Source organism: Globicephala melas, chromosome 4 (assembly GCF_963455315.2).
Source record: "Globicephala melas chromosome 4, mGloMel1.2, whole genome shotgun sequence".
In the NCBI taxonomy this organism is placed as follows: Eukaryota; Metazoa; Chordata; class Mammalia; order Artiodactyla; family Delphinidae; genus Globicephala; species Globicephala melas.
The window spans coordinates 66,483,410-66,508,557 of NC_083317.1; the positions used below are offsets into that span (position 1 = coordinate 66,483,410).

The 25,148-nt window shown below is 34.7% G+C and overlaps 1 protein-coding gene across 6 annotated transcripts in view; it reads left to right on the top strand.

Annotated features, from left to right (window-relative positions):
• Positions 1-282: 282 nt before the first annotated feature.
• Positions 283-25,148, top strand: part of STXBP5L (syntaxin binding protein 5L) — a 364,746-nt gene continuing 339,880 nt past the window's right edge. For 4 of the 6 annotated variants that reach the window (XM_060298125.1, XM_060298130.1, XM_060298129.1 and 1 more), the window contains exons 1-2: positions 641-767; positions 1,572-1,768. In XM_060298125.1, the coding sequence (XP_060154108.1) occupies positions 746-767; positions 1,572-1,768 (219 nt within the window). In that variant the 5' untranslated portion in view covers positions 641-745. Of the gene's footprint in view, positions 439-640; positions 768-1,571; positions 1,769-25,148 lie in introns of those variants that run through there. The other 2 variants (XM_060298126.1, XM_060298127.1) reach the window with 2 other exon arrangements.

Here is a 25,148-nt window from a genome sequence, read left to right on the forward strand (position 1 = left end):
GTCAATCAAATACTTCACCTGCCTTTCTAAATTTTCCCCTCCCCCTTTCATTGGCGCTTCTTTCGACCTATCCACAAATTTCTTCCGCGCCTCGCACCGCGGAACTTGGCTATTTGGAGCCTAGGATTGGAGCCGAGGCTACTCCCGCCCTTTGACGTACCGGAGCTCTCCGCCCCTTTCGCGGGCCCCTAGCAGACAGGGGAGAAAGGGCGGGCGAGCGAGGGGGTGGTTTGGGGGCGGGGCTTGCCTCCCACGGCGGGAGGGCGGAGCCTGCGGTGGAGACTGCCTGCTCCGGTAGGACCTCGGAGAGCGCCGGACGCCGCTACCAGAGGGACTGGAGAAGCGGCCGGAGCCGGGCCGGACCGACGCCTGCGAGCCCGCATCCCTCCGCACCCACAGCTTTCCGGGCTGGCAGGCGGATAGTAGCGGCTGAGTAAGGTGCCTAAGTCGGGAGTCAGTCATCCCTCTGGGACGCCGACGCCGCCGTCCAACCTTGGCTCCCTCACACCTGTGTGTGTGTCTGTGCGCGTGAGCGCCCGCGCGCGTATGTCTGCGTGAGGGTGTTTGCGTGTGCTCCGGCTGGGCGCGCGAATGTCTGTGTGAGGGTGTTTGCGTGTTAGCGCGCCCGCGGGCGAGAGCCCGGCGCCTAGGCGCTCGGCCCGGGGAGGGACCGCGGGAGCGGCGGCTCTCCTTGCCCAGCAGGCTGTGGCGGGACTCGGGCCGCAACCGTCGTCACCACTGCCTCATGTCCCCCAAGAGCCACCAACGTGCTGCGGGGAGAGCGGACGGGCGGGCTAGCGAGGCGGCGGCTGCGGGCAGAGCGGGGCGGGGGTGGTGGTGGTGGTGGTGTGGAGGGTGAGAGCAGCGGGGTGGGGGCAGAGACTCGGGGAGGGAAGGGGGAGACGGAGGGGGAAGCGGAGGCAGTCGGCGCCGCTGCTGGCCCCTCCCGTCGGCTGTTGCTGTGGGTCACCTGCAAGTGTTTTGGGGTCCGGGCTGTACCGGGTGGAAATGGTAAAAGGCACCCTCACCACCCCGCGTTTCCTGTTGAGAAAAAGGGAGCGTTGAAGATGATGAGGGAAAGCCCAGAAGGTGGTGGCAGAATAAATACGAGCTCTCCCCCACCACCATTTTTCTGAAAATAAAATACTGAGCTCAACCTTTAGGAGGAAAGCCCACCTTTAAGAAAGAGAGTCTTGGTCTGATGGACTCTGGTTTGATTGTATAATAATGATGATATAATGCTAATGACGATGATGACACTGCCTTTTATTTTTACCCCGGTGCTGATAAAGCGTAGCTACAGCTGGGGATAAAGCCCTTGAAAATTTGGTGTCTGAGGAGGGAATACTGGTGCTTTTGGAGTTGTGTTTTCTTTTTCTTTTTCAAGGATATGCATTTTAGAATTAAAATTTGACCAAAGGTTGATTTTTTTCCTTTTTTTTTTTACTCACTGAAAGCCAATGCTCGTAAAATGCGGACTGGCTACTGCCATGACTGATGAAAAGCTAAACACTTTTACCCACGTATAATTCCATGTGTTAAGTCACCCTTTCCTTTGAATTTCTCAACAGTTTTTAAAATGAAGAAGTTTAATTTCCGAAAAGTTTTGGATGGCTTAACTGCCTCCTCCCCTGGCAGTAGTAGCAGCAGTGGCAGTAACAGTGGTGGCGGGGCTGGAAGTGGTTCCATGCATCCAGGAGGGACTGCAGGGGTTCTCAGAGAGGAGATTCAGGAAACCTTGACTTCAGACTATTTCCAGATTTGTAAGGTAAGTTTTGAATTGGCTTAAAGCTTATTATTTCTTTATTTTACTACTGTGAGGAAAGAATTAAAACACTCCAGGGACTGGAAATTGTTGAGATGCCAGTATCAGAGAGTCTGGTGCAGAGAATTTTGTGGGTAGGTCAGTTTGAATTAAGATATTCCAAGCATCAACTTAAAAAGCAATGATAGTTTAAGAGGGAAATAAGCAAACATAAAAAGTAGACTCTGCAAGATAATATTAAGGCCCATTAATGGACTACTTTTTAAATTTAATATTTATGTATAAATAGTTAATCCCATTCTGTCATTCAGAGAAACTAATTTTATTTCACTGTTCAGTATAAAATGATTAAAGCTATTAAGATGTTGCTAGAATTAAGTGGATAAGAGCTAGATGAATATGTCCATTTTAAAATATCTAGTGGCAGTGTTTAAAATTCTGAATAAAAACACACCCAGATTCTTAAATTCTTAATAAACAAACAAACAAACGCTATGGGCTTAATACTTGTAAGAACGCAAAAATAGCCTGTGTTCTGGTTTAGTGAGGAAGCATTTTCGGTAATTATACTTTAATATTGAACTTCTAATAAATAAGCAAAAGAAAGAGTTTCTGATGGGGAGAGATGAGAATTTACAAAACAAGCATTGTGTTAATATATAGAGATAATTGTTTTATTTTCTGACATCAAGTGATTTATAATTTGTATTGTCCTTTTTTGGGGGGTGGCCTAAGAATGTGCTTTTGACGTGTCATGTGCAGTAAGAAAGTTACCAAGTCATTCATATGATGCAGATGAATATAGTTTTATAAATGTGTTTGAATACATGAGAAGAAATAGTAAATTTTTGAAATTAAGTATTAAATTTTTCAGTAATTCAACACAAATTTTTTTGAAATTATTAAAATTATTTTTGTAGTAAACAGATTATGTGTCATGGGATAAGTTTCAATTATTCCCTTAATTTCTGTTCCCAGTAGGGTCATTATAAAAACAAATCTATAATTACTAAAATATTATAGATTACATAAAAGCAAGTTTATTTAGAATTAGGTTAGATAAACAGATTTAATTCTAATCTACCCTGTGAAATTTGTATACAATATAATTTTGTATACAAAGTTGTATACAATTTTGTCCTCACTTTGAAATAATAGATATTTTGTCAGATTAGGGAGGAGCTTAACAGTGGTCATGAGGCAAATATGTGAAAGGGTCCTAAAGGCCAAATTTGAACTGCTAAGCAGGGAACTTAGGCCCTGATTCTCTAATCTTTGATGTATTACTATTACCATTCCAAGAATCTTAAAAAATTTCCAAAGTCTCTCAGTTCGTGAATATGATAGTAATGCAGGATAGTTTTAGTAGAGGTAAACTTGATATAGAAAAGATAAATTTCTGAAACAGAATGGCATTGGACTGTTGATGGTATAAACTGGTAGAGAAGGTTTTAAGTAAAACATTTCAGGGGAAATGGGTGAATGCAAGAGAGGAAAATGGGATAGATAATCACCTTCCTATTTATTTAGGCAAGACACTCATGCAAAGTGGCTGAAGTTAAATATGTATTACTTCAAAAACATATGGGATGGTAGGTAGAGCACTGGCCTAGGAATCAGAAAATTTATATTTTATTTAAAGCTCTGCCACTTGCCAGCCACATATTCTTTGGAAAGCCATTTATCTGCCTTGTGACTTGATTTTCTCATCTGTAGTATGGTAATAAGTATTTCTGCTCTTCTTACCTAAGAGGGTAGTTGGGAAGATCAAACAAGACAATTAGGTGAAGGCAATGTATAAGTTGGAAAAGGCAGTGAAACGCATATTTATATGATTGTTAAAGTTTTAAAATCACCTTGTTCTTGGTGGAATGACTATAACCAGTGGGTTATAAAATATTAGGTAACAATATTCAAAGAAATTATAAGGATAGAAAGCTATGTGAGCTGAACACTAATAGTATTGAAATCTCACTAAATGGGGAAAGTTCTGTGACATCTTTAGATAGGAATATAGTTAATTTTAAAAAGTGGTTATATGACTTTAGGTTACCTGGACTGTAATAAAATGTGTAAAGATGCATTAAAGAAACTCCAAAATTAAAACTGTTACTAAAATGGGGAATTAATTTGGACTCACTGATTAGATGTGCAAAGAACATTCTATTCTGAGTACTAAGCAGTTGGTACCTTCTGAGTACTTCTACCTTTTTAATATGGCCAAAATTAAAGTACAAATCAAGAATCTGCTCTTTTGAAAACTATCTTCCTCTCTATTATTTGATTGGTTGTCAAATTCTATCCTATTTCCTTAGTATTTTTACAATTTATTCCCTTCTCACCATCTCCAGTACTTGTTCATTCCACCATATTTTCTTGCCTGGTCTCTTCTTTTTTGTGTGTGTGTATGTAAAATTTATTTTGGATCTATAACATGTTTACTGATTTGAATAAGGCTTATTTCATTAACATGTAATTTCCCCCCTGTAACTGTTACTAACAATGCACTCTGTTGAATCTCTCTCTGGTATCAGGTTCTCTTTAACAATTCAGTCCAATTTCATAACCTTAAAAAACACCTTTATTGTGAAAAGGAGGGATAAAGTGTTTAAAAAGCTTCTCTGACTGCACCTTGTTTTATAGTTTTGATTTTGGAACAAGTGAACATTTCATATAATTAAAAAATTTGGATCAAAAAGGAAAAAAACTCCTACAAATCTGAAACAAATGGATACAAATGAACCTAGGAGTATATAAAATCGATAGTATATACCACAACCTAGGAGTATATAAAATTGATAGTATAAACCACACAGAAAAAAACAATTATTTCAAATGACATTAAAACTCAAACTTTTGGGCTTCCCTGGTGGCGCAGTGGTTGAGAGTCCGCCTGCCGGTGCAGGGGACACGGGTTCGTGCCCTGGTCCGGGAAGATCCCACATTTCGCGGAGCGGCTGGGCCCGTGAGCCATGGCTGCTGAGCCTGCGCGTCCGGAGCCTGTGCTCTGCAACGGGAGAGGCCACAACAGTGAGAGGCCCGCGTACTGCAAAAAAAAACCAAAAAACAAAAAACTCAAACTTTTAATGGACCTCCATGGTGAGGTATATCCTAAAGAGCAAAAAGAACCACAATGAAATATTCAGTTGCAATTCATAGTTCTTTTTTTTTTTTTGACCACACAGCTTGTGCAAGTGAAAGCATGCAAGTGAAAGCTTGGAGTCCTAACCACTGGACCACCAGGGAAGTCCCACAATTGATAGTTCTGTTGTTAGTAGTAATACTAGTCTTGTAGCTTTGAAACTATTTTATGCATAATATACATTATATATGTATATGTTATGTATATGCATAAGCAAATACGCAATCATGTTAATGTCATTAAAACCAAGATTTTCAGTGTGAAAGCAAAGGGATACAAATATAATAATTGATGATTTAATTGTTCACTTAAATTGGAAATATCCATATGAATGCATGATTTAGTTTTCTTTCTGAAATTCACATATTTCCTAGCTTTATTTACTGAGAGGGCATAGAAATAATAATGACATTCTGGTAGAAGTGAGCATCCCCAGTGCTGATCATAGTCTCTGAAAGCCATTTACCAACAAAAGGAAGAAGGGCTCCTTGAAAAGAATGGCTGATTCTAGGTCCAGGGCAGGAAATGTACCAGATGAGCTTGATACCTCTTGCTATACCAGAAAGCAGGAATGCTTTCAATACCACTGGGGTTGTGTGGATACAGGGGTCAACTTCAAGGAGTTCACATTGGCCAAATTTGGGACAATTTGAGCCTTGAATACTGCAGTGTATAAAGCATAACGTATACAGGCATACCTCATTTTATTGTGCTTTGCTTAATTGCGCTTTGCAGATACTGTGCTTTTTACAAATTGAAAGTTTGTGGCAACCCTGCGTCAAGTAATTCTATTGGAACAATTTTCCCAACAGCATTTGCTCATTCCATGTCTCTGTGTCACGTTTAGGTAATTCTCACAATAATTCAAACTTTTTCATTATAATTATATTTGTTGTGATCTGTGATCTTTGATGTTACTATTGTAATTGTTTTGGGGCACCACGAACCTGTGCCCATTTTTTTTTAACATCTTTATTGGAGTATAATTGCTTAATGGTGTGTTAGTTTCTGCTGTATAACAAAGTGAATCAGCTGTACATATACATATATCCCCATATCTCTTCCTTCTTGTGTCTCCCTCCCTCCCATCCTCCCTATCCCATCCCTCTAGGTGGTCACAAAGCACAGAGCTGATCTCCCTGTGCTATGCGGCTGCTTCCCACTAGCTATCGATTTTACACTTGGTAGTGTATATATGTCCATGCCACTCTCTCACTTTGTCCCAGCTTACCCTTCCCCCTCCCCGTGTCCTCAAGTCCATTCTCTAGTAGGTCTGTGTCTTTATTTCCGTCCTGCCTCTAGGTTCTTTATGACCATTTTTTTTTTTTTTAGATTCCATATATATGTGTTAGCATACGGTATTTGTTTTTCTCTTTCTGACTTACTTCACTCTGTATGACAGACTCTAGGTCACTACACTACACTACAAATAACTACAAATAACCTCACTACAAATAACTCGATTTCCACCTCACTACAAATAACTCGATTTCATTTCTTTTTATGGCTGAGTAATATTCCATTGTATGTATGTGCCACATCTTTTTTATCTATTCATCTGTTGATGGACACTTAGGTTGCTTCCATGTCCTGGCTATTGTAAATAGAGCTGCAATGAACATTGTGGTGCATGACTCTTTTTGAATTATGGTTTTCTCAGGGTATGTGCCCAGTAGTGGGATCGCTGGGTCATATGGTAGTTCTATTTTTAGTTTTTTAAGGAACCTCCATACTGTTCTCCATAGTGGCTGTATCAATTTACATTCCCACCAACAGTGCAAGAGGGTTCCCTTTTCTCCACACTCTCTCCAGCATTTATTGTTTGTAGATTTTTTGATGATGGCCATTCTGACCCGTGTGAGGTGATACCTCATTGTAGTTTTTATTTTCATTTCTCTAATTAATGATGTTGAGTATTCTTTCATGTGTTTGTTTTGCCTGGTCTCTTGAAATCACTTCCTAACTGATTTTGTCACCTCTTGTTTTACCCTATTCCAATTCATTTTGTTATAATAATGGTTATTTCTGAATTATAATGTAATTATGTCATTTTCCCTGCTAAAAATTCTATGTTGGTTTCCCTAGAGCAGTGGTGATCTAGAAACAAGGGTCTTATGTAAAATCCAAGCAAAATAACACCTATTAAAACAAATAAATATGGTACTTTATTGGTGTACATTAAAAAAATAAATTATAATAAATTATTCAGCCAATAAATAAAAAACTGTTTTTATATTTGGTTTTGTTGTATGATATTATCCATAGACAGGTCGTAGGATATTTGCTAACCTTAAAAAAGTAAAAGTACAGCCTTTATAATCAGTGACACATCTATATGAAGTTCAAAAAGAGAAATGGTAGAAGAAATTTTTGTTCAAGGTCAGCAAAAAACAGGTTAATGGCATCGGTTTACTGCAATGTTTTAAGTTCAGTATGTATGCATTTGAATGCCCATGATATTTGTGCAGTAATGAACTGCCTTTTCCAAACTTGAATTCCATGAACACAATTTGAAACCACTGCTCTATACACTAAACTTCAGACTGTTTAATTGATCTTTATATAGTTCCTTTCAGAAGGGGCTCATGTTTACCTTTCCATCCTCATTTCCTTGATACCCTAAATATATTGTATTCCCTGAAAGCACCATATTTTCTCATATCTCAACGCCTTTTCTTAGCTCATTGCTACAGATTAGAATATCTCTTCCAGCTTTAATATAATTAGAGAATTCCAGTTACTTTTCATTACTTTGTAGTTGAAACACCATCTATATGAAACCAGCTCTGACCACTGCCTTCCTCATCTACCCACCCCAGGCAGAGTTAGGTTTTTTTTCCTCCTCTTCTCTGATTGCTTATAGGATCTGCTATAGTGTGAATTTAGCAACTTATTGTGGTTAAAAAAGATTTTTTTGTCACTACTATTATACTATGAACTCTGGGAGACAATTATATTTTATTTTCTTATTATTGTTAGGGTGCTCACTACCTGTTAGGCCACTGGTTCTTAACTCTGTCTAAAAGAAAGATTTCTAGCTCTACCCAGTCTTAGAAAATCAGAGTTTCTAGGAATTGGGCCTAGGCACATGCATTTTTAAAAAAGACCCCACAGGAGATTCTGATGCACAGTCAATATTGAGAACCAGTATAGCAGGCACTTGATATACTTTATAAATGAAGTAGCATATACATGGTTGGTTGATTAATTGAAAAGAGATTAAAGCATAAAGTCATTAATAATGATATATGTCTTAAACATTTTATTTTAAATGAAAACATTTAAATATGCATCAATTTACAAATCACTTGATAAATGACCAAAATTATTTTGTTGCACACTGGTTCTCTGATTAGAGTTCTATGTGAACTTCTCATCCATAAACCGTCCCAAATTCATTACGTGCAATTTTCAGTTTTTGTTTGTTTAAAGTAGAATAAGGAGGAAACTTCAGTGTCAGATGAGATATATATTTCAACAAGCAAATAAATTATATATATATATATATATACACACACGTATATATATATCAGCTGACAGTTTATACACATGGGTGTATAATCTAGATGAATATACATATATATATATATATATATATATACAGACCTATATACAAAGTATAGATGAACATACATATGTGTGTGTGTATATATATATACATATTTTTTTTTCTAGATTTATTTTGTGTTCATCCCTATAGCTACCTGGCCCACACCTAGTTAGTCTGGGAGCAGGAGGGTGTGAGTATTCTAGCTACAAGTTTACTAGTTTCAAGCATTTAATGAACCATTAGTATCAATCTGTGTTTTACAAAGAGAATGGAGAGTTTTTGTTAATCTAGTAATTTGCTTAAGTTAAAATTAGAAAGCTTCATCTGCAAAATATCCCATCTGACCTTCGTAACAGTCCTATAAAGAAGCCAAGGATAGTGTTAATATTTTCCTTTTACTGAGAAGATATCTGAGACCAGAGAATTTAAGTGGTATCCTTACATCTCCAAGTTGGTAAGAGACATAGATAAGTTTAATGCTCTGGTTTTTGATTCTCAAATCCAGTACTTTTTCTGCTTCATTTTTCTTACTTATTAGAAAAGGCAACATGATTAATTCCTTAGGAAACATAGAGACTTTGAGAAGATAAAGACTATTCTGTTGCCTCTCCCTTAAAAATACATCTCAAATCTGACCATGTCTCTTCCACCACATGTCTTGCCTGGGCTACTATTTTATGGCCTTTTCGGGTTTCCCCTGCTTTCACTCAGTCTTCACCACAGTCTCATAATAGGTAGAAGAATCCTTTTAAAATTTAAATCATATCATGTCATTCCTGCTCAGAGTTCTTCAATGGCTTTTCATTTCTCTTAAAAATAAAATCAAAAGTCCTGTTATGTCTTACAAAGCTCTAAATGATCTGGCCCCTGACAAGACATGATTTTCAACTGTTTTCTGTTACTTTTTCTGCACCAGCTACACTTGCTTTCTTACTGTTTCTCAGACATGATTCCTGCCTCAGGGCTTTTTGCATTTGCTATTTCCTTTACATGGAACATTTTCCCCCCAAATAATTATATTACTTGTTCCCTTTACATCATTTAATTCTTAGTTCAACTATTAACTTCTCCGAGAGATCTTCATTGACCACTGCTCATCCCCTTTACTCTCTACCCTTATCCTGATATTTTTTCTTGATAACACTTATAACTACCTGTTATTAAATTATATATTATTTGCTTGGTTTTTTGCTTCTCCTATTATAATGTAATTCCATGAGGACAGGGCTTTATTTTGTTCACAACTATCTCTAATTCCTAGAGCAGAGCTTGCCACATAGAAGGCAATCAAATATTTGTTGAGTGAATAAATGAGAGCAAGGAATCTGATAGAGTGATGTATTAAGAGCAAAATAGATATATTTTGAACAATTTTTTGGAAAAGGCTTTTATTAAATACATTTTATATTACATAAACACAAGGAAACCACTGAGCAAAAGAGTGACACCACTTTAGGAACATGGTATATATTTTTTAGAAAGATATGGAAAAGAAGATTGTAGAAAGATTCAGTTAAATTTATTTCAATTTTATTTTTGTTTCCAAATGATCTTTTTAGGGGAACAATTCAGAAATATTAGACTGACAGTGACAAACATACAGGATGTTCTAGACCTAATTAACAAAACAGACAAAATAAATACATCACTAGAACCAGATGGCATAATAGCTGAAGTTTGAATAAACTCTTAAATTAACCAACTCACTATTCATCAACATTTATAAGTTGAATTTATAAATGGTCATGGTGTCAGAGACAATGTGTAGATAACTAGTGTAACTTTTTACATGGAAATGGATTTGTAATCATGATATTCATACCAAACATAATATCAGATCTTTCCAGATAAACTGGTGTAAGCTCAGAAACATGGTCGTGGACTGTGGAGAGTTGGGCTTTCCAGGACCCTGGAAAGCTGAAAGGAGATTAATTGCCTAGATATCCCTTCCTCAGGTTTTTCATTGTCCCATATTCTTCCAATTTCATATCATTTTACTTGGGAGATTCTGTACCTGAGATTGGCACAAGACCATGATCATAGTTCCACATTTCTGCAGTTTTCATTCATTAAAAGAACTATACAAGATTCCCTGAGATGTGTGGACTTGTCTCATTCTATACTTATAAATGGGTTGAATAAAACATAGTACAGTTGATACTGCAGGATAACTTATTATGGATAAAGCATCTGACAAAGACTTCATGCTCCCGTCACTAGAATGTACAGTAGCGAATAGACATCTTTAAGAATAGTAATGGAGGCAAACCAGAAGAATTAAGCTCTCTTGTTAGGATTGAGGTGTTAACAAATTTAAGAACCAAAAAGAATTAAAATAAAATTTTTTTAAGAGCTAGAAAAACCAAAGCCAAGTTATTCAGTACTCTAGGCTCTCTACTTTGCCTATCCTGAGAGCATAAGGGTGCAGGGGCAGGCTTGAGTAAGAAATTATAGATTTGTGGGAAGTATGATTACAAATTTTTTAGGTTACCATAGAGAACAATTATGTTTTCTCACAAAAGGTCCTTTGGTACTAGTATATTTTCAGCAAATTGAGCTGTTGGTCTCATTTAGTATGGCAGTTCTTATGTCCTTAAAAACAAACGGTGTCGTGCTTTGTGTATGTCTCAATATAGAACTAATTTAAAATCTTATGTAATTTCTGACTTTGGTTATCTGTAGGATTATCAGTAATGATTAGAGTAGATTCCTATCTCTTGAAGTTTAGTGCATTTCTGTAGACCCCTTCCGACTTTACTTGAAGATGTGCCTGTGAAAAACCATAGTTAAGTTTCATAGTTTACTTGTAATGATAGAATGATTATATTGATTTCCTACATTATGGTTCCATGAACCATTTACATATTAGTTTAATAGCAATAACTTTGTATCCATTAAAGGTTTCAAGTACAATAGAAGTCCTGTTCTAAGCTTTTAAATTGAGTTTTTCTTCAGAGAAAATTGAGTTTTTGTTCCTAATTAATTGTCAAAATAATAATCTTTATAAAAGATCTTAGTTATAACAAGAGTTCTTTTCTTTTTTAATTTAAAAAAGAAGACAACTTTTCTTCTTTTTATTATTTGAAGGCTAATCTTTTGATGTGTGTTAAACACAAGTGTTTTTATTTAAAAATATATATTAAGCATACCGGGGAATCATTTCTACTTATCTTAGTAAAGCTAAAAGTTATTTATAAGGACTGGTAGAAAATCAGTGATTAAGTTTTAGAAAAAAAAATAGAAATTGTATTTAAAGGATTTATAGAAGGTAGTTGTAAACAATAGAATATAAGACTTCCAAAAAGTGCATAATAGGCCTACTGTGATACATGTAGAGAGGCTTGGTTAAATGGAGCATTCATAGTCACTGAAGGAATACAAGAAGATATTTTGACAAGTTTATTATTCAAAAAATATTTATTATACAGAGTTAAAAATGATTAGGTCATAAACCATTCTCAGCCAACTGACTCTAATGAGTGAAATAATGTGTTTTGGTTGACTTATCCGAGAAATCACTTATGGTACTTTCTGGACTTACGTAAGATATTAGAAAGAAAGTATGATTTTAGTTCTATTGGAGGCCCCAAATTACCAATTGTTGTTGATGGTGTAGAGAATGACTTTGAATATATTATGTAATGATGATATATTATCAATATAATGAATTTTAATTAAAATATATAATATTTAATGTATTAATTTTAGTTGTGTCTTATAATTGGATTATGTATATACAGTAAGTATCTCTTGGATTGAAAATAGCATAAAAGCAACAAATAATGGTGGTTTTAGATGTAGGTTTAATACCTGGATTTAAAAGGTAGCGTAGCTAGAGAAAACTGTTATATTTCTTCAGTTTCTCTCCTCTGTTAATCACCTATAGATTTCAGTCACATTAGAAATCTAGTACTTTACCTAAATGAACACAATAAAATTAGACTGTCATGAAAATTTATTGGATGGCTTAATGTTCAGTCTAATTTGTTCATTATAAATTGACTAAAAACCTGTCTATAAGTCTGCAAACCAAAGAAAGTTTGAAAATAAGCAGTACAGTAAATTGAGAAGTTAGGTTGAGTCTGGGGGAAATGCTTAGTTTGTCAACATTTAAGTAGATGGAAAATGTAAAGCTAGCAAAGGAGACATAGGAGAACTGAGCAGAATGATATGAGGAAAACTCAAAAGTAGAAGCAGATAATCTGAAGCTTTCTTAAGAAAGATTATTAAGAGACAAATTCAAGAGTATCTCAGCATTGTAAAGAGATCAAGGATGGTGAAAACGAAACAAATGAAAAACAAGCAAACAAACCAAGAACTACCAAGAGACAGCTGAATTAGACCAAGAGGAAGTTGATTAGGGTAAAAATATTTATGGTAAAGTGATGGACAGAATTAAGGTCACACTATAATAGAGAGTAGAATTGATAGGATTAGTACTTTTAAGAGTAAGCGTGTAAATTGATTTTAAATAAGAGAAAAGTGTTGGGAAAGTAGCAGAGATGGTAGATTCTGATAGCATTTTGGTATATTGTAGGGGGGTAATGCAGTCTATCCACAGAAGAGAAATTGAGGCTACCAGAAAAGGAAGAGTAGGGTGGGAAATAGAGGTATGATTTGCCCTTTAAAGTAGTAAGGGTATCTTCCTAACAGAGTTTACTGTTGTTTAGAAATTTACAAGGGCTTCTTTTCCACAAATGCCACCAGCAGATTATACTTTTGTCAGCAGTGCTCTGTTTTCTCCTTTTAGTACCACCAAACTTAGACCTGCATCATTCATGGTATAAATTTTACTCTTGCAAGATAATTCCCTCTCTCTCTTAAGACAAGACAAGGTTAGCATGATATAAAAGCCTTGTTATTTTGTTTTTCAAGACAAAGGCAAGCTTCCCTAATTGAATTTATAGTTATTAAAAAAGAAAACAAAAACAAACAAAATAAGACACAAGAAAAAGAAATATCCTGAACAGTAAAAGATTATTTTAAACGAAAAAAACAACAAAAAAAGTAAGGGTATCTGATTTGGAAATTTTTCTTTACTTGAGGAGAATACATATTTCATTTGAATTCTCAGTAAACTCTGTGCTTTATCTCCATATAAAAATATGTGGTTCTACTAGAGGATTGTATTAGTTTCTATCTCTGCTGCAACAAAGTACCAAAAACTTAGTGGCTTAAAACAACACAAATTTATTATCTTATAGTTCAGGAGGTAAGAAGTTTGAAATGGGCATCACTGGGCTAAGATCCAGGCATTGGTAGGACTGCATCCCTTTCTGGAGGGTCTAGGAGAGAGTGTTTTCTTTCCTTTTCCAGCTTTTATAGGCTGCTCACAATTCCTTGACTGGTGGCCCCCTTCTGTCGTCAAAGCCAACAGTGGCCAGTTGAATCTTTCTCGCATTGCATCACTTTACCTCTCCTGCTTTCCTCTTCCACGTTTAAAGACAGTCGTGATTACATTGGGCCCACCAGGATAATCCAGATTAATTTCCCCATCTCAAGGTCCACTGATTAGCAGTCTTCATTCCATCTGCAACCCTTAACTCCCCTTTGCCATATAACCTAACATATTCACAGGTTCTTTGGGGAGCCATTATTCTGCCTTTCACAAAGATGCTCATTACTTTCACCTGTCTTTTGTTTTCAGTTACTTTATGGAAAACAAAATAACAACAGAGACAATAGTATAATAAACTCTTAGCTTCAACGATTATCAACTTTGTAAATCTTCATCTCCCATTTCATTATTTTAATGCAAACCCCAGACATTATACCATTTTATCTGTAAAAACTTCAGAGATCAGATAAGGGCTCCCTCTCTCTTTTAAAAGCTATGAACCCCAAACCATTGTCACATCTAAAAACATTAACAAAATTTCTTTATATAATCTAATATGCAGTTAATGTTTAAACTTCCTAAATTGTTCCATAGTATCATTTTATAATTGAATTGTTTGGATTGGGATCCAAACAAGGTCCACATTTCATTTTCATCTGACTTGAACTTATCTTTAGTTCAATTTGTGTGCTGTTAGAGTCTGTTGGTTTGTTTTGAGATCAGCTATCCTGTGCTTTTGTGTTGTTGAGAACAAAGCTCTCTGATTCATTTCTGAACTGGATGACTATATGTGAGGAAGTGGGTGGGCTGTGCAGTGTACCACAAGATGAAAAGTAGACTTAAAAGTTATTTTCTAGAGATGGTCACATCTTTTAAGGAATTGGAAAATAATATTTTAAGTCAGCCTGAGCTATTCCTACTGTTTGTTGCTACTGTGGGGTATATTTCCCTGAGAATATTAGAAAAGAGGAAAATATTAAAGACATAGGATATATCAAAGTGAATAAGAGTGGAGTAGATTTTTTAGGTTGCACTCAACAGTATTAATTTTTATCTATGAAATAACTTACTGGAGGGATAGGATGGGATCCCGTTGCACGTCTCTTTTTTTAAGTGAATATTTAAAAGACAGGTGAAAAAAGAAAACATTTGCAAGGACTCACGCTACTTAGAATTATGTAGCAAGAAGCTGAAAGTGCATTGGTCAAGTCTATTAACGTAGATTTCTTCTACATTATAGGATATCAGATTAATAGACTAAATATACTTGAAGAACTGAATTAGAGTGCATTAAGAGGAGGAGCAGAATACTGATGAGGAACGTACTTTGATTTATTGAGAAATCCATTTATAAATAATTTGTACACTATTTTTATTGGTTACTTATATAATTCAAAAGCCTCCTGGTAGTTTATTTATTATAGGATCTTTCTTTGCTTTTTCCAGTTCTATCTTAACCAAAATTCCGTTGCTATTTGAGGTAATATTCAATACTCTTTTTTTAAATTCTGGTTTTAATGAGATATAATTGACATACAGCACTGTATAAGTTTAAAGTGTACAACAGAATGATGCGATTTACATCTATTATTGATTAGCACAGTAAGTTTAGTGAATATCCATCGTCTCATATAGGTTCAAAATTAAAGAAATAAAAAATTTTTTCTTATGATGACAACTTTTAGGATTTACTATTAACAACTTTCACATATAATTAGCAGTGTTAATTATATTTATCATTTTGTACATTACATCCCTGGTACTTATTTATTTTATAACCAGAAGTTTGTACCTTTTGACTGCCTTCATCCAACGTCCACCCCCCACCCCACCTCTGGTAACCACAAATCTGATCTCTTTTTCTATGAGTTTGTTTGTTGGTTTGTTTGTTTTTGAAGTATAACTGACCTACAACACTATGTTAGTTCCTGTTACACAACATAGTGATTCAGTATTTCTCTACATTTCAAACTGATCAATAGTCAGTACTCCTTTGTTCTGACACAGGTATTAGTATTAGCCTAGGCATTAGGTGAATTCATTTACTTATTATGTATATTACTTATTATGTACTTATTTATTAAAGACCTATATTATGTATAACTCTATATTAGGCACTTTTTAACTAGGTCATCATTTTTTTGGAATGAGTTTGCAAGGCCAGCACACACTATATGAACCATTTATATTTTTATGGGATTAATGATTTGCATCATGTGTACTTCATTTTTTTGGCAAGTTTTATAAAACTTCCTCTTTTATTTTCTTTAATGAAATTTAAAAAAATGGCTTAAATTCTTTGCTTCTTCCCTCCTCTTTATTTGTACTTCTACTATTTTTGCATCATTTTTAACATATGTATTGTCTTTCTCTTTCTATTTCTATTCTCTTGACTAAAAGCTCTTTTATTCTAAAATGAAAGAACCTGGAAAATGTTAAAAACATATTTCTTTTGCCACAATTTTCATTCTCCTAACAAGTCTAATGGTTTTATTGGGACTATTAATATACCAAAATAGCTGTTTAAGTCACAGATTCTCTTTTATTTATCAGTATTCTCTTTAAAGGATTGAAAGGTGTTTAAACTTGGTATGCTCAGTGTAATCCTCAAAGAATTATCTTCAAATCATGCTATTTGATAACTAACCTAATTTCTGTCTTCATACAAAGCAGGATTATACATTTATGATAAAAATTTTATTTAATTTAAACATTTTTCACATGCCCATGTATTTTATTCTGAGGAGAGCTATAGGTTTAAGAAGCTTGGAGTAAAAGATAAATATCGAGAGGATTGGATACTAGGAGCAGAACACTCGAGAGCTGACAGCTGAAAGCAACATAAGAAAGAGCAGGGAAGCAATAATTTGAGGTATAATTTACACATCATAAAATTAACAGATTTTAAGTGCTCAATTCAATGAGTTTTCAGTTATAAACACTATGTAACCATCAGTCAAAATATGATATAGCATATCTTAAATTTTTAAAAAGTTTCTTCCTGCCCCTTTCCAGTCAGTTTCTACTTCCACCACTTTCCAGAGGCAATGAATTCTTAACTTTTATCACCATAGCTTAGTTTTGCCTGTTTTTGGACTTCATATAAATAGAATCACACAGTATGTATTGTGTGTATGTGTCTACGTGTGTGTGTATGTCTTCTTTCATGCAACATAATGTTTTTGATATATGTCTGTGTTGTTGAATCTATCAGCAATTTTTCTCTTTTTTATTGCTGAGTAATAGTCCATCGGATAATTTTATTGAAAAATTACATTTCTATTACAAATATAAACATGCTCATAACAGAAAATACAACAGGTAGAGAGAAAACACTCCTAAATTATTCAAATTTGTAGTTTGAATACTCAGATACAGATAATGATTAGTGATTTCTTTGAGGTACATTTTATATCAGAATTTTTTGTTTAGTTTTTTGTTATGTGGAAATAAATGACCACCCATATGAGAAGAGATGTTGTTTTTTCAAAGCTTGCTATAGCAAGGGAGTCAGTGACCATTACTTGCTTTTGGCAAAGACTCAAAGACCAGCAAGGGAGTGGGGAAAGCTTTATACTGAAAAAAAGGGTAGGCTTCAGGTATGCTCCATTTTTTTTTTTTAAACTGAAGTACAGTTGATTTACCATGTTGTGTTAGTTTCAGGTATACAACAAAGTGATTCAGTTATATATATGTATATGTATATATATATGTTCTTTTTTCAGATTCTTTTCCATTATAGGTTATTACAAGATACTGAGTATAGTTTCCTATGATATACTTGTTTATTTTATACATAGTAGTATGTATCTGTTGATCCCAAACTCCTAATTTATCCCTCCCCCCCTTCCCCTTTGGTAAGCATAAGTTTGCTTTCTACGTCTGTGAGTCTATTTGTGATCTGTAAATATGTTCATTTGAATCATTTTTTTAGATTCCACATATAAGTGGTATCATATGATATTTGTCTTTCTCTGTTTGAGCTACTTCACCTAGTATGATAATCTCTAGGTCCATCCGTGTTGCTTCAAATGGCATTATTTCACTCTTTTTTATGGCTGAGTAAGGTCTGCTCTTATTGGAGGTTGTTGGCATGAGAAGCTGGAGGCAGACTAACTATAAGTATGGCATCCTATATGATGGGTTTGGGAATCATATTTGCCTTTCTTATTAGTACTGAGTTTGAAGTGTTGTGGAGGAGGGGTCTGCAAAAATTAGGAAGCCCAGCAGTCATTGACCAAATCTTAATGTTCTGGGCTGATAGCTGCAGACGTTGTGGTTTGGCTTCCTGGAATGATTGCTGCAGGGATTGTGGTTTGGTTTTCTGAGCTTACTTGCTGCTGCAGAGTTGTGGACCAGAGCTCTGTTGTCATACCTGGTCCAGCATTATATATTGTATTGTATGTTCAGTCTCTCAGTTGTATTTTGGTTTGTGTTGTGGATCCTATATAGAATTCTACATCCTAGGATTTTTTTGCTTATTATTAAACATTAATATTTTTTTCATGTTGTTAAGATTTTTTTCTTTGCATAAGTTTAATGGCTTTAGAACAGTCCATCTAGTGGATGCACTCTTCCTTTATTATTGGAAATTCAGGTTGTTTCAGTTTTCCATTCTTTTAATAATGCTGTTATGAATGCCTGTGAGCATTAAACCTTCAGCATATTTATTATTATTTCTTCAGACTAGATTCCTAGAGGTAAAATAGTTGGGTTATATAGACATATATATATATATATGAGTTGGGTTATATATCTTGCTGAATTACTTTCCAAAAGGATTCACCAATTTAAACTCACTTTAGTAATATATAGCTGCCAGTTAAATAATAGTCACCAGCTTTAGATATTTTAAAATATTTTTTCTAATTCAGTAGATGAAAAATAGAATTTATTTTAATTTGTATTTTTTGATTATTAGTGACCTTGATTATTTTTCCATATATTTATTAACCAGTTGAGTTTCTTCTTTCATGAATTATTTTTTCATATCCTTTACCCTCTTATCTATTTGTTCTTAGTAATTTTCTATTAGTTTGTATAACATTTTTATAAAGCATACTAATCAATTGTCTTATATTTTTGTGAAAATATTCCCTAGTTCATGATTTTCATTTATATATACATATATATATTTACATGTATTTATTGATTTATTTTTTGTATGGTTAAATCTATTGGTCCCTTTTTTTTTTATCTCCTAAGCAAGGAAGTGCCTCTAAAATTCAGAGTTTTGGTTAAATACCTATTTCTATTTTTTTTCTGGTGCTTTGATATTCTATATTTTAATGTTTTTATCCAAACAGAATTTGGCTGCATAGTGTGACTCTAAAATGATTTTTCCTCCAAATAGACAGTCAGTTTTAACATACCACTTAATAACTGATTCTTCCTTTTTCTACGTTTGTGATACTCCTTTGTCATATATTAACATTTGATATGTATTAGGATTTGTATCTGGGATTACAATGTTTTTACATCTTTCTGCCTGTTCTTATACCAATACCATACTGACAATTTTCAGGCAAAAGACTGATCAAAATAATGTGTAGGCTGGGTTTTGGAATATTTGAAAGGAAATGCAGTGTCTGTGCCCATCAACCAAAGACTGTATAAATATGATCAAACAAATCTGGGTTTATTACAACAAAGGAGATTGCATACCATAGGGAACCATGAGACATCCCAGTAAGAGGATGTTAGGAAGGGCTTGTTATAGGATACGGGCTTGGGTCAGGTGATTTTAGCAAAGTTCAAAGAAACATGAATTGAGTGTTGTTAGAAAGTTGGGGACATTTCTGTCATTTGGTATCCTAAGAATTTTTATCCAGGAAGCAAGAGGAATGGCATAAAACTATAATTGCTAAAGAGCAGCAGTTGCTTGTGTTAGCTAGATGAGGGGAACGTTTAATCATTAGTGTGGTTTGCGCAATGTTCTTGTATTTATCTGACCTAGACATGGTTCTGCAGTGGTTTTGTTTTTATCTTGCTTCATAGAGTGGCCTTGTTTGATATCTGTTCTGTGAAATTGTACATGTTCAACAGGAGAACACCATGGCCTGCCTAGCTGTTAGTGCCAGGCAAGCTCCAGCTGACAGCTGTTAGAGGCTGCTTTTTTTCTCTTTTAGCAATTTATTACTTTAAAAGTAGCTTTTGTAGCTAAAGTTCCTACAGTATGTTGCTAAGCAGGCCTGGTTCAATACTTAGACAAGAGAAATTTTTCTTATTGACAACCAACAATCCATGTTGGTTGATTTGAGTTTGTTATATAATTGTTGGACAACAGCTATTGTTTAGTATAATTATATAGTTGAAATAGTGTACTTGAAAACAACTATCCTAAATAAGTATAATTTCTTGTTTTCTTTTCATTTGCACTATTTCTCCATTTATTCACATTTTCTTTTCCTCTCCATTTTGAGAAAATAACGCAGATTTTATTTCCTCTGTAAAATGCTCCCTGGCAGGCAGCCAGGTAACTCTCTTTTTAGGTTTTTTTTAAAAAAATAATTTATTTTTGGCTGTGTTGGGTCTTCATTGCTGTGCATGGACTTTCTCTCGTTGTGGTGAGCAGGGGCTACTCTTCGTTGAGGTAGCTTCTCTAGTTGCAGAGCGTGGGCTCTAGGCATGCGGGCTCCAGTAGTTGTGGCTTTCAGGCTCTAGAGCACAGGCTCAGTAGTTGTGGCACATGGGCTTCGTTGATCTGTGGCATTTGGGATCTTCCCGGACCAGGGATTGAACCTGTGTCCCCTGCATTGGCAGGTGTTTCTTAACCACTGTACCACCAGGGAAGTCCTCTTTTTAGTTTTTTAAGGAACTTCTATACTGTTCTCCATGGTGGCTGTACCAATTTACATTCCCACCAACAGCGTAGGAGGGTTTCTTTTTTTTCCACACCCTCTTCAGCATTTATTATTTGTAGACTTTTTGATGATGGCCATTCTGACCAGAGTGAGGTGGTACCGCATTGTAGTTTTGATTTGCGTTTCTCTAATAGCGACGTTGAGCATTTTTTCATGTGCCTTTTGACCATCTGTATGTTTTCCTTGGAGAAATGTCTATGTAGGTCTTCTGCCTATTTTTTGATTGGGTTGTTTGTTTTTTTGTTATTGAGTTATATGGGCTGTTTGTATATTTTGGAGATTAAACCTCATTTGCAAACATTTTCTCCCATTCTGAGGGTTGTCTTTTCATCTTGTGTATGGTTTCCCTTGCTGTACAAAGCTTTTGAGTTTAATTAGATCCCATTTGTTTATTTTTGTTTTTATTTTCATTACTCTAGGAGACGGATCCAAAAAGATATTCCTGTGATTTATGTAAAAGAGTGTTCTGCCTTTGTTTTCTTTTAGGACTTTTATAGTATCTGGTCTTACATTTAGGTCTTTAATCCATTTTGAGTTTATTTTGGTGTATGGTGTTGGAGAATGTTCTAATTTCATTCTTTTACATGTAGCTGTTCAGTTTTCCCAGCACCACTTATTGAAGAGACTGTCTTTTCTCCATTGTATATTCTTGCTTCCTTTGTCACATATTAATTGACCATAGGTGCATGGGTTTATTTCTGGGCTTTCTATCCTGTTCCATTGATCTATATTTCTGTTTTTGTGCCAGTACCATACTATTTTGATGACTGTAGCTTTGTAATGTAGTCTGAAGCTAGGGACCCTGATTCCTCCAGCTCCATTTTTCTTTCTCAAGATTGCTTTGGCTATTCGGGGTCCTTGTGTTTCCATACAAATTAAATTTTTTTTGTTCTAGTTCTGTGAAAAATGCCATTGATAATTTGATAGGGATTGCATTGAATCTGTAGATTGCCTTGGGTAGTATAGTAACTTTAACAATATTGTTTCTTCCAATCTGAGAACACAGTATTTCTTTCCATCTGTTTGTGTCATTTTCAGTTTCTTTCATCAGTGTCTTACAGTTTTCTGAGTACAGTTCTTTTGCCTCCTTAGGTAGATTTATTCCTAGGTATTTTATTCCTTTTGATGTGATGGTTACTAGGGTTATTTCCTTAATTTCTCTTTCTGATTTTTCATTGTTAGTGTATATAAATGCAACACATTTCTATGTATTAATTTTATATCCTGCAACTTTACCAAGTTCACTGATGAGCTCTAGTAGTTTTCTGGTAGCATCTTTAGGATTTTCTACGTGGAGTATCATGTCATCTGTAGGCAGTGGAAGTTTTACCTCTTCTTTTCCAACTTGGGTTCCTTTTATTTCTTCTTCTTCTTAGATAGCTGTGGCTAGCACTTCCAAAACTATGTTGAATAAAAATGGTAAGAATGGGCATCCTTGTCTTGGTTCTGATCTTGGAGGAAATGCTTTCAGCTTTCACTGTTGAATATGATATTAGCTGTATGTTTGTCATATATGGCTTTTATTATGCTGAGGTATGTTCCCTCTATGCCCAGGAGAGTTTTTATCATAAATGGATGTTGAATTTTATCAAAAACTTTTTCCACATCTATTGAGATGCAGCCATTTTTAAGTTCCAGCAGGTTAAAAAGAAGATTTGAAGTAACTCTTGCTTTTCTGAGAGTTCAACCCAGCAAATTAATTTAGTATTTTTGTATAGCTGGGTGGATATGCAAAATTCCATTTACTGTGGAAATAAAACTGATTTTCAAAAATACACTATTTATAGAAATAAAGCTAATTTTTGAAAATCCTTTGGGAAGCTCTGTTGTGTATGAGTGAAGTAAGCTGTCTATAATACTCTGATTTTTCTTCTGAACTCTGTGACATCAGCTAAACTAGTTATTTTAACTAAGTTCCAGAGAGAAATTATTATCTGTCCTACATCACTGCAAACATTTTACAATGCTGAAACAGTCTCACTTCTATTTTTCGAACCCTTTCTTTTTAGTCACTCCTATACTGGCAAACATAGATTATTTGATAAAAGAAAATTATGTGAGGTAAAATAATATCCTTAGCAATTATGTATTTTGAGGATAGAATTGTATTTGGGAACAGGATGGCCAGGCTGTTGAATGAATCATACTCAAAAACTTAACTTACTGAGTCTGGTGGAGATGCAGGCAAGGAAGTGCATAGGGCATAGTCACAGAAAGCAGTTAATTTGTCTAAAGATTGTATTTGCTAGCTTTAGTGTGATCATATATAGTTAGAGATTAAGATTCAAGATGAAGGCTTGGAGGGAAGAGTGATGCAGGAGAACTGTGATATCACTTGGTACCTTTCTCCATTCATTTATTTTTAATTGATCGGTGTCTTTACAAATAAAGTAGGTTACTTGTGGAAAAAGTATAGTTGAGCTCTTATTTTCTTTTAATCCACTTTGACAGTCTCTGTCTTTTAATTGGTATTTCGTCTATTGATATTTAAAATCGTTATTAATGTAGTTGGATTAACATATATTATACTTGTTACTGTTTTCTATTTGTTGCTCTTGTTCTTTGGTCATTTTTTTTTTTTTTTTGTCTTAGACTTTTTCCCTACCTTTCCTGGTTTTAACTGAGCATTTTATATGATTCAATTTTCTCTCTTTAACTTATCAATTATACTTCTTTTTATGCTTCTTTAGTGATTGTCCTTGAGTTTGCAGTATACATTTACAACTAATCCAAGTCCTCTTTTAAATAACACTCTGTCACTTCATGGGTAGTACAAGTTCCTTATAACAGTGTATTGCAAATTTCTCCCTCCTGTCCTTTATAACATTGCTCTTGTTCATTTCACTTATCTGTAGGTTATAATCACCGAATTCATTGTCGCTATTATTATTTTGAACAAACTATCATCTGTTAGATCGATTAAGAATAAGAAAAATAAAAGTATTTTTTAACCTCTATTTATTCCTTCTCTTACACGTTACTTTTCTATATGTAGATTTAAGTTTCTGACCATTTTCCTTCTTTCTGAAGAAATTCTTTTAACATTTCTTGCGAGGTGACAAATTCACTCAATTTTTGTTTGTCTTAGAAAAATTTTATTTCTCATTCACTTTTGAAGAATAATTTCACAGGATACAGAATTACAGGCTGGTGGTTTTTTTCTTTAAACACTTTAAATATTTTACTCCACTAATGGTTTCTGAAGAGAAGTCTGATATAGTTCTTATCCTTGATTCTTTACAGGTAAGGTTTTGTTTCTCTGGCTTCTTTCAAGATTTTTCTCCTGGTCTTTGACTTTCCACAGTTTTAATATGATATGCCTATGTGTAGATTGTTTTGGTATTTATCCTGCTTAGAATTCTCTAAGTTTCCTGGAACTATGATTTGGTGTCTGTCATTAATTTTTGGAAATTTTCAGTCATTGTTGTTTCAAGTATTTGTTCTGTTTCTTTCTCTCTTCTCTTTCTCATATTCTCATTACATGTATTACACCTTCTGTAATTGTTCCATAGTTCTTGGATATTCTATTCTGATTTCTTCATTCCTTCTTCTCTTTGTATTTCAGCTTTGGAAGTTTCTGTTGACATTTCTTCAAGCTCACTTATTCAGTTCTCAGCTGTGTCCAGTTTATTGATGAACCCACCAAAAGTGTTCTTCCTTTCCATTTTATAGTGTGCTTTATTTCTAGCATTTTTTTTATTCTTAGAGTTTCAATTGTTATACTTACATTACCCACCTATTCTTGTGTACTATTTTTCTTTTAGAGCCCTTAGCATATTATCATAGTTGTTTTACATTCCTGGACTGATAGTTACAAAATTTCTGCCATATCTGAAACTGGTTCTGATGTTTGTTGTCTCTTCAAACTGTGGTTTTTTTGGTTTTTAAGTATGTCTCATAATTTCTTGTTAAGGGTCAGACATGATATACAGTGTGTTTTCCCCATGATTAGGTAACCTCCTTATATAATACATTATGGAATACAGGAATACACAGATTGAATTCAGGACTATTTTACTTGGCTCATGCAACTGGGATGCAGATTGAAGACTTCCAAATCTTGGGGAAACCATTGAATCCCTTGGAGATAATTTGAAATCATCACAAGATTTTAGATATGGAAGAGAATTTAGAGATAATAAAGTTGAATGTATGCCTTTTACAAGTGCAGAAATCAAGTTCAAAGACATTAAGATTACATTAAAGTAACATTAAGGTTAGACAGTGTTGACTATTGTTATATTTTTGCCAAGTTTTTTGCAAAGGAAAATAACCCATTCTGTGCTCTTGAACTAGAGATATAGTTTGAACTCTATTTTAATAAACACCTCATAATGTTTTATTCAGTATAACACATCTATTCCCATATTTCATTAATGTCTTTTTATTAATGTTAATCTCTTGAATGCCAGTTCTTATTCAAATAATGCTTTCATATGTCTCTTTGCCTTTAACAAGCTGTTCAATAAAGCTGTACTTTTTTTTTTTTT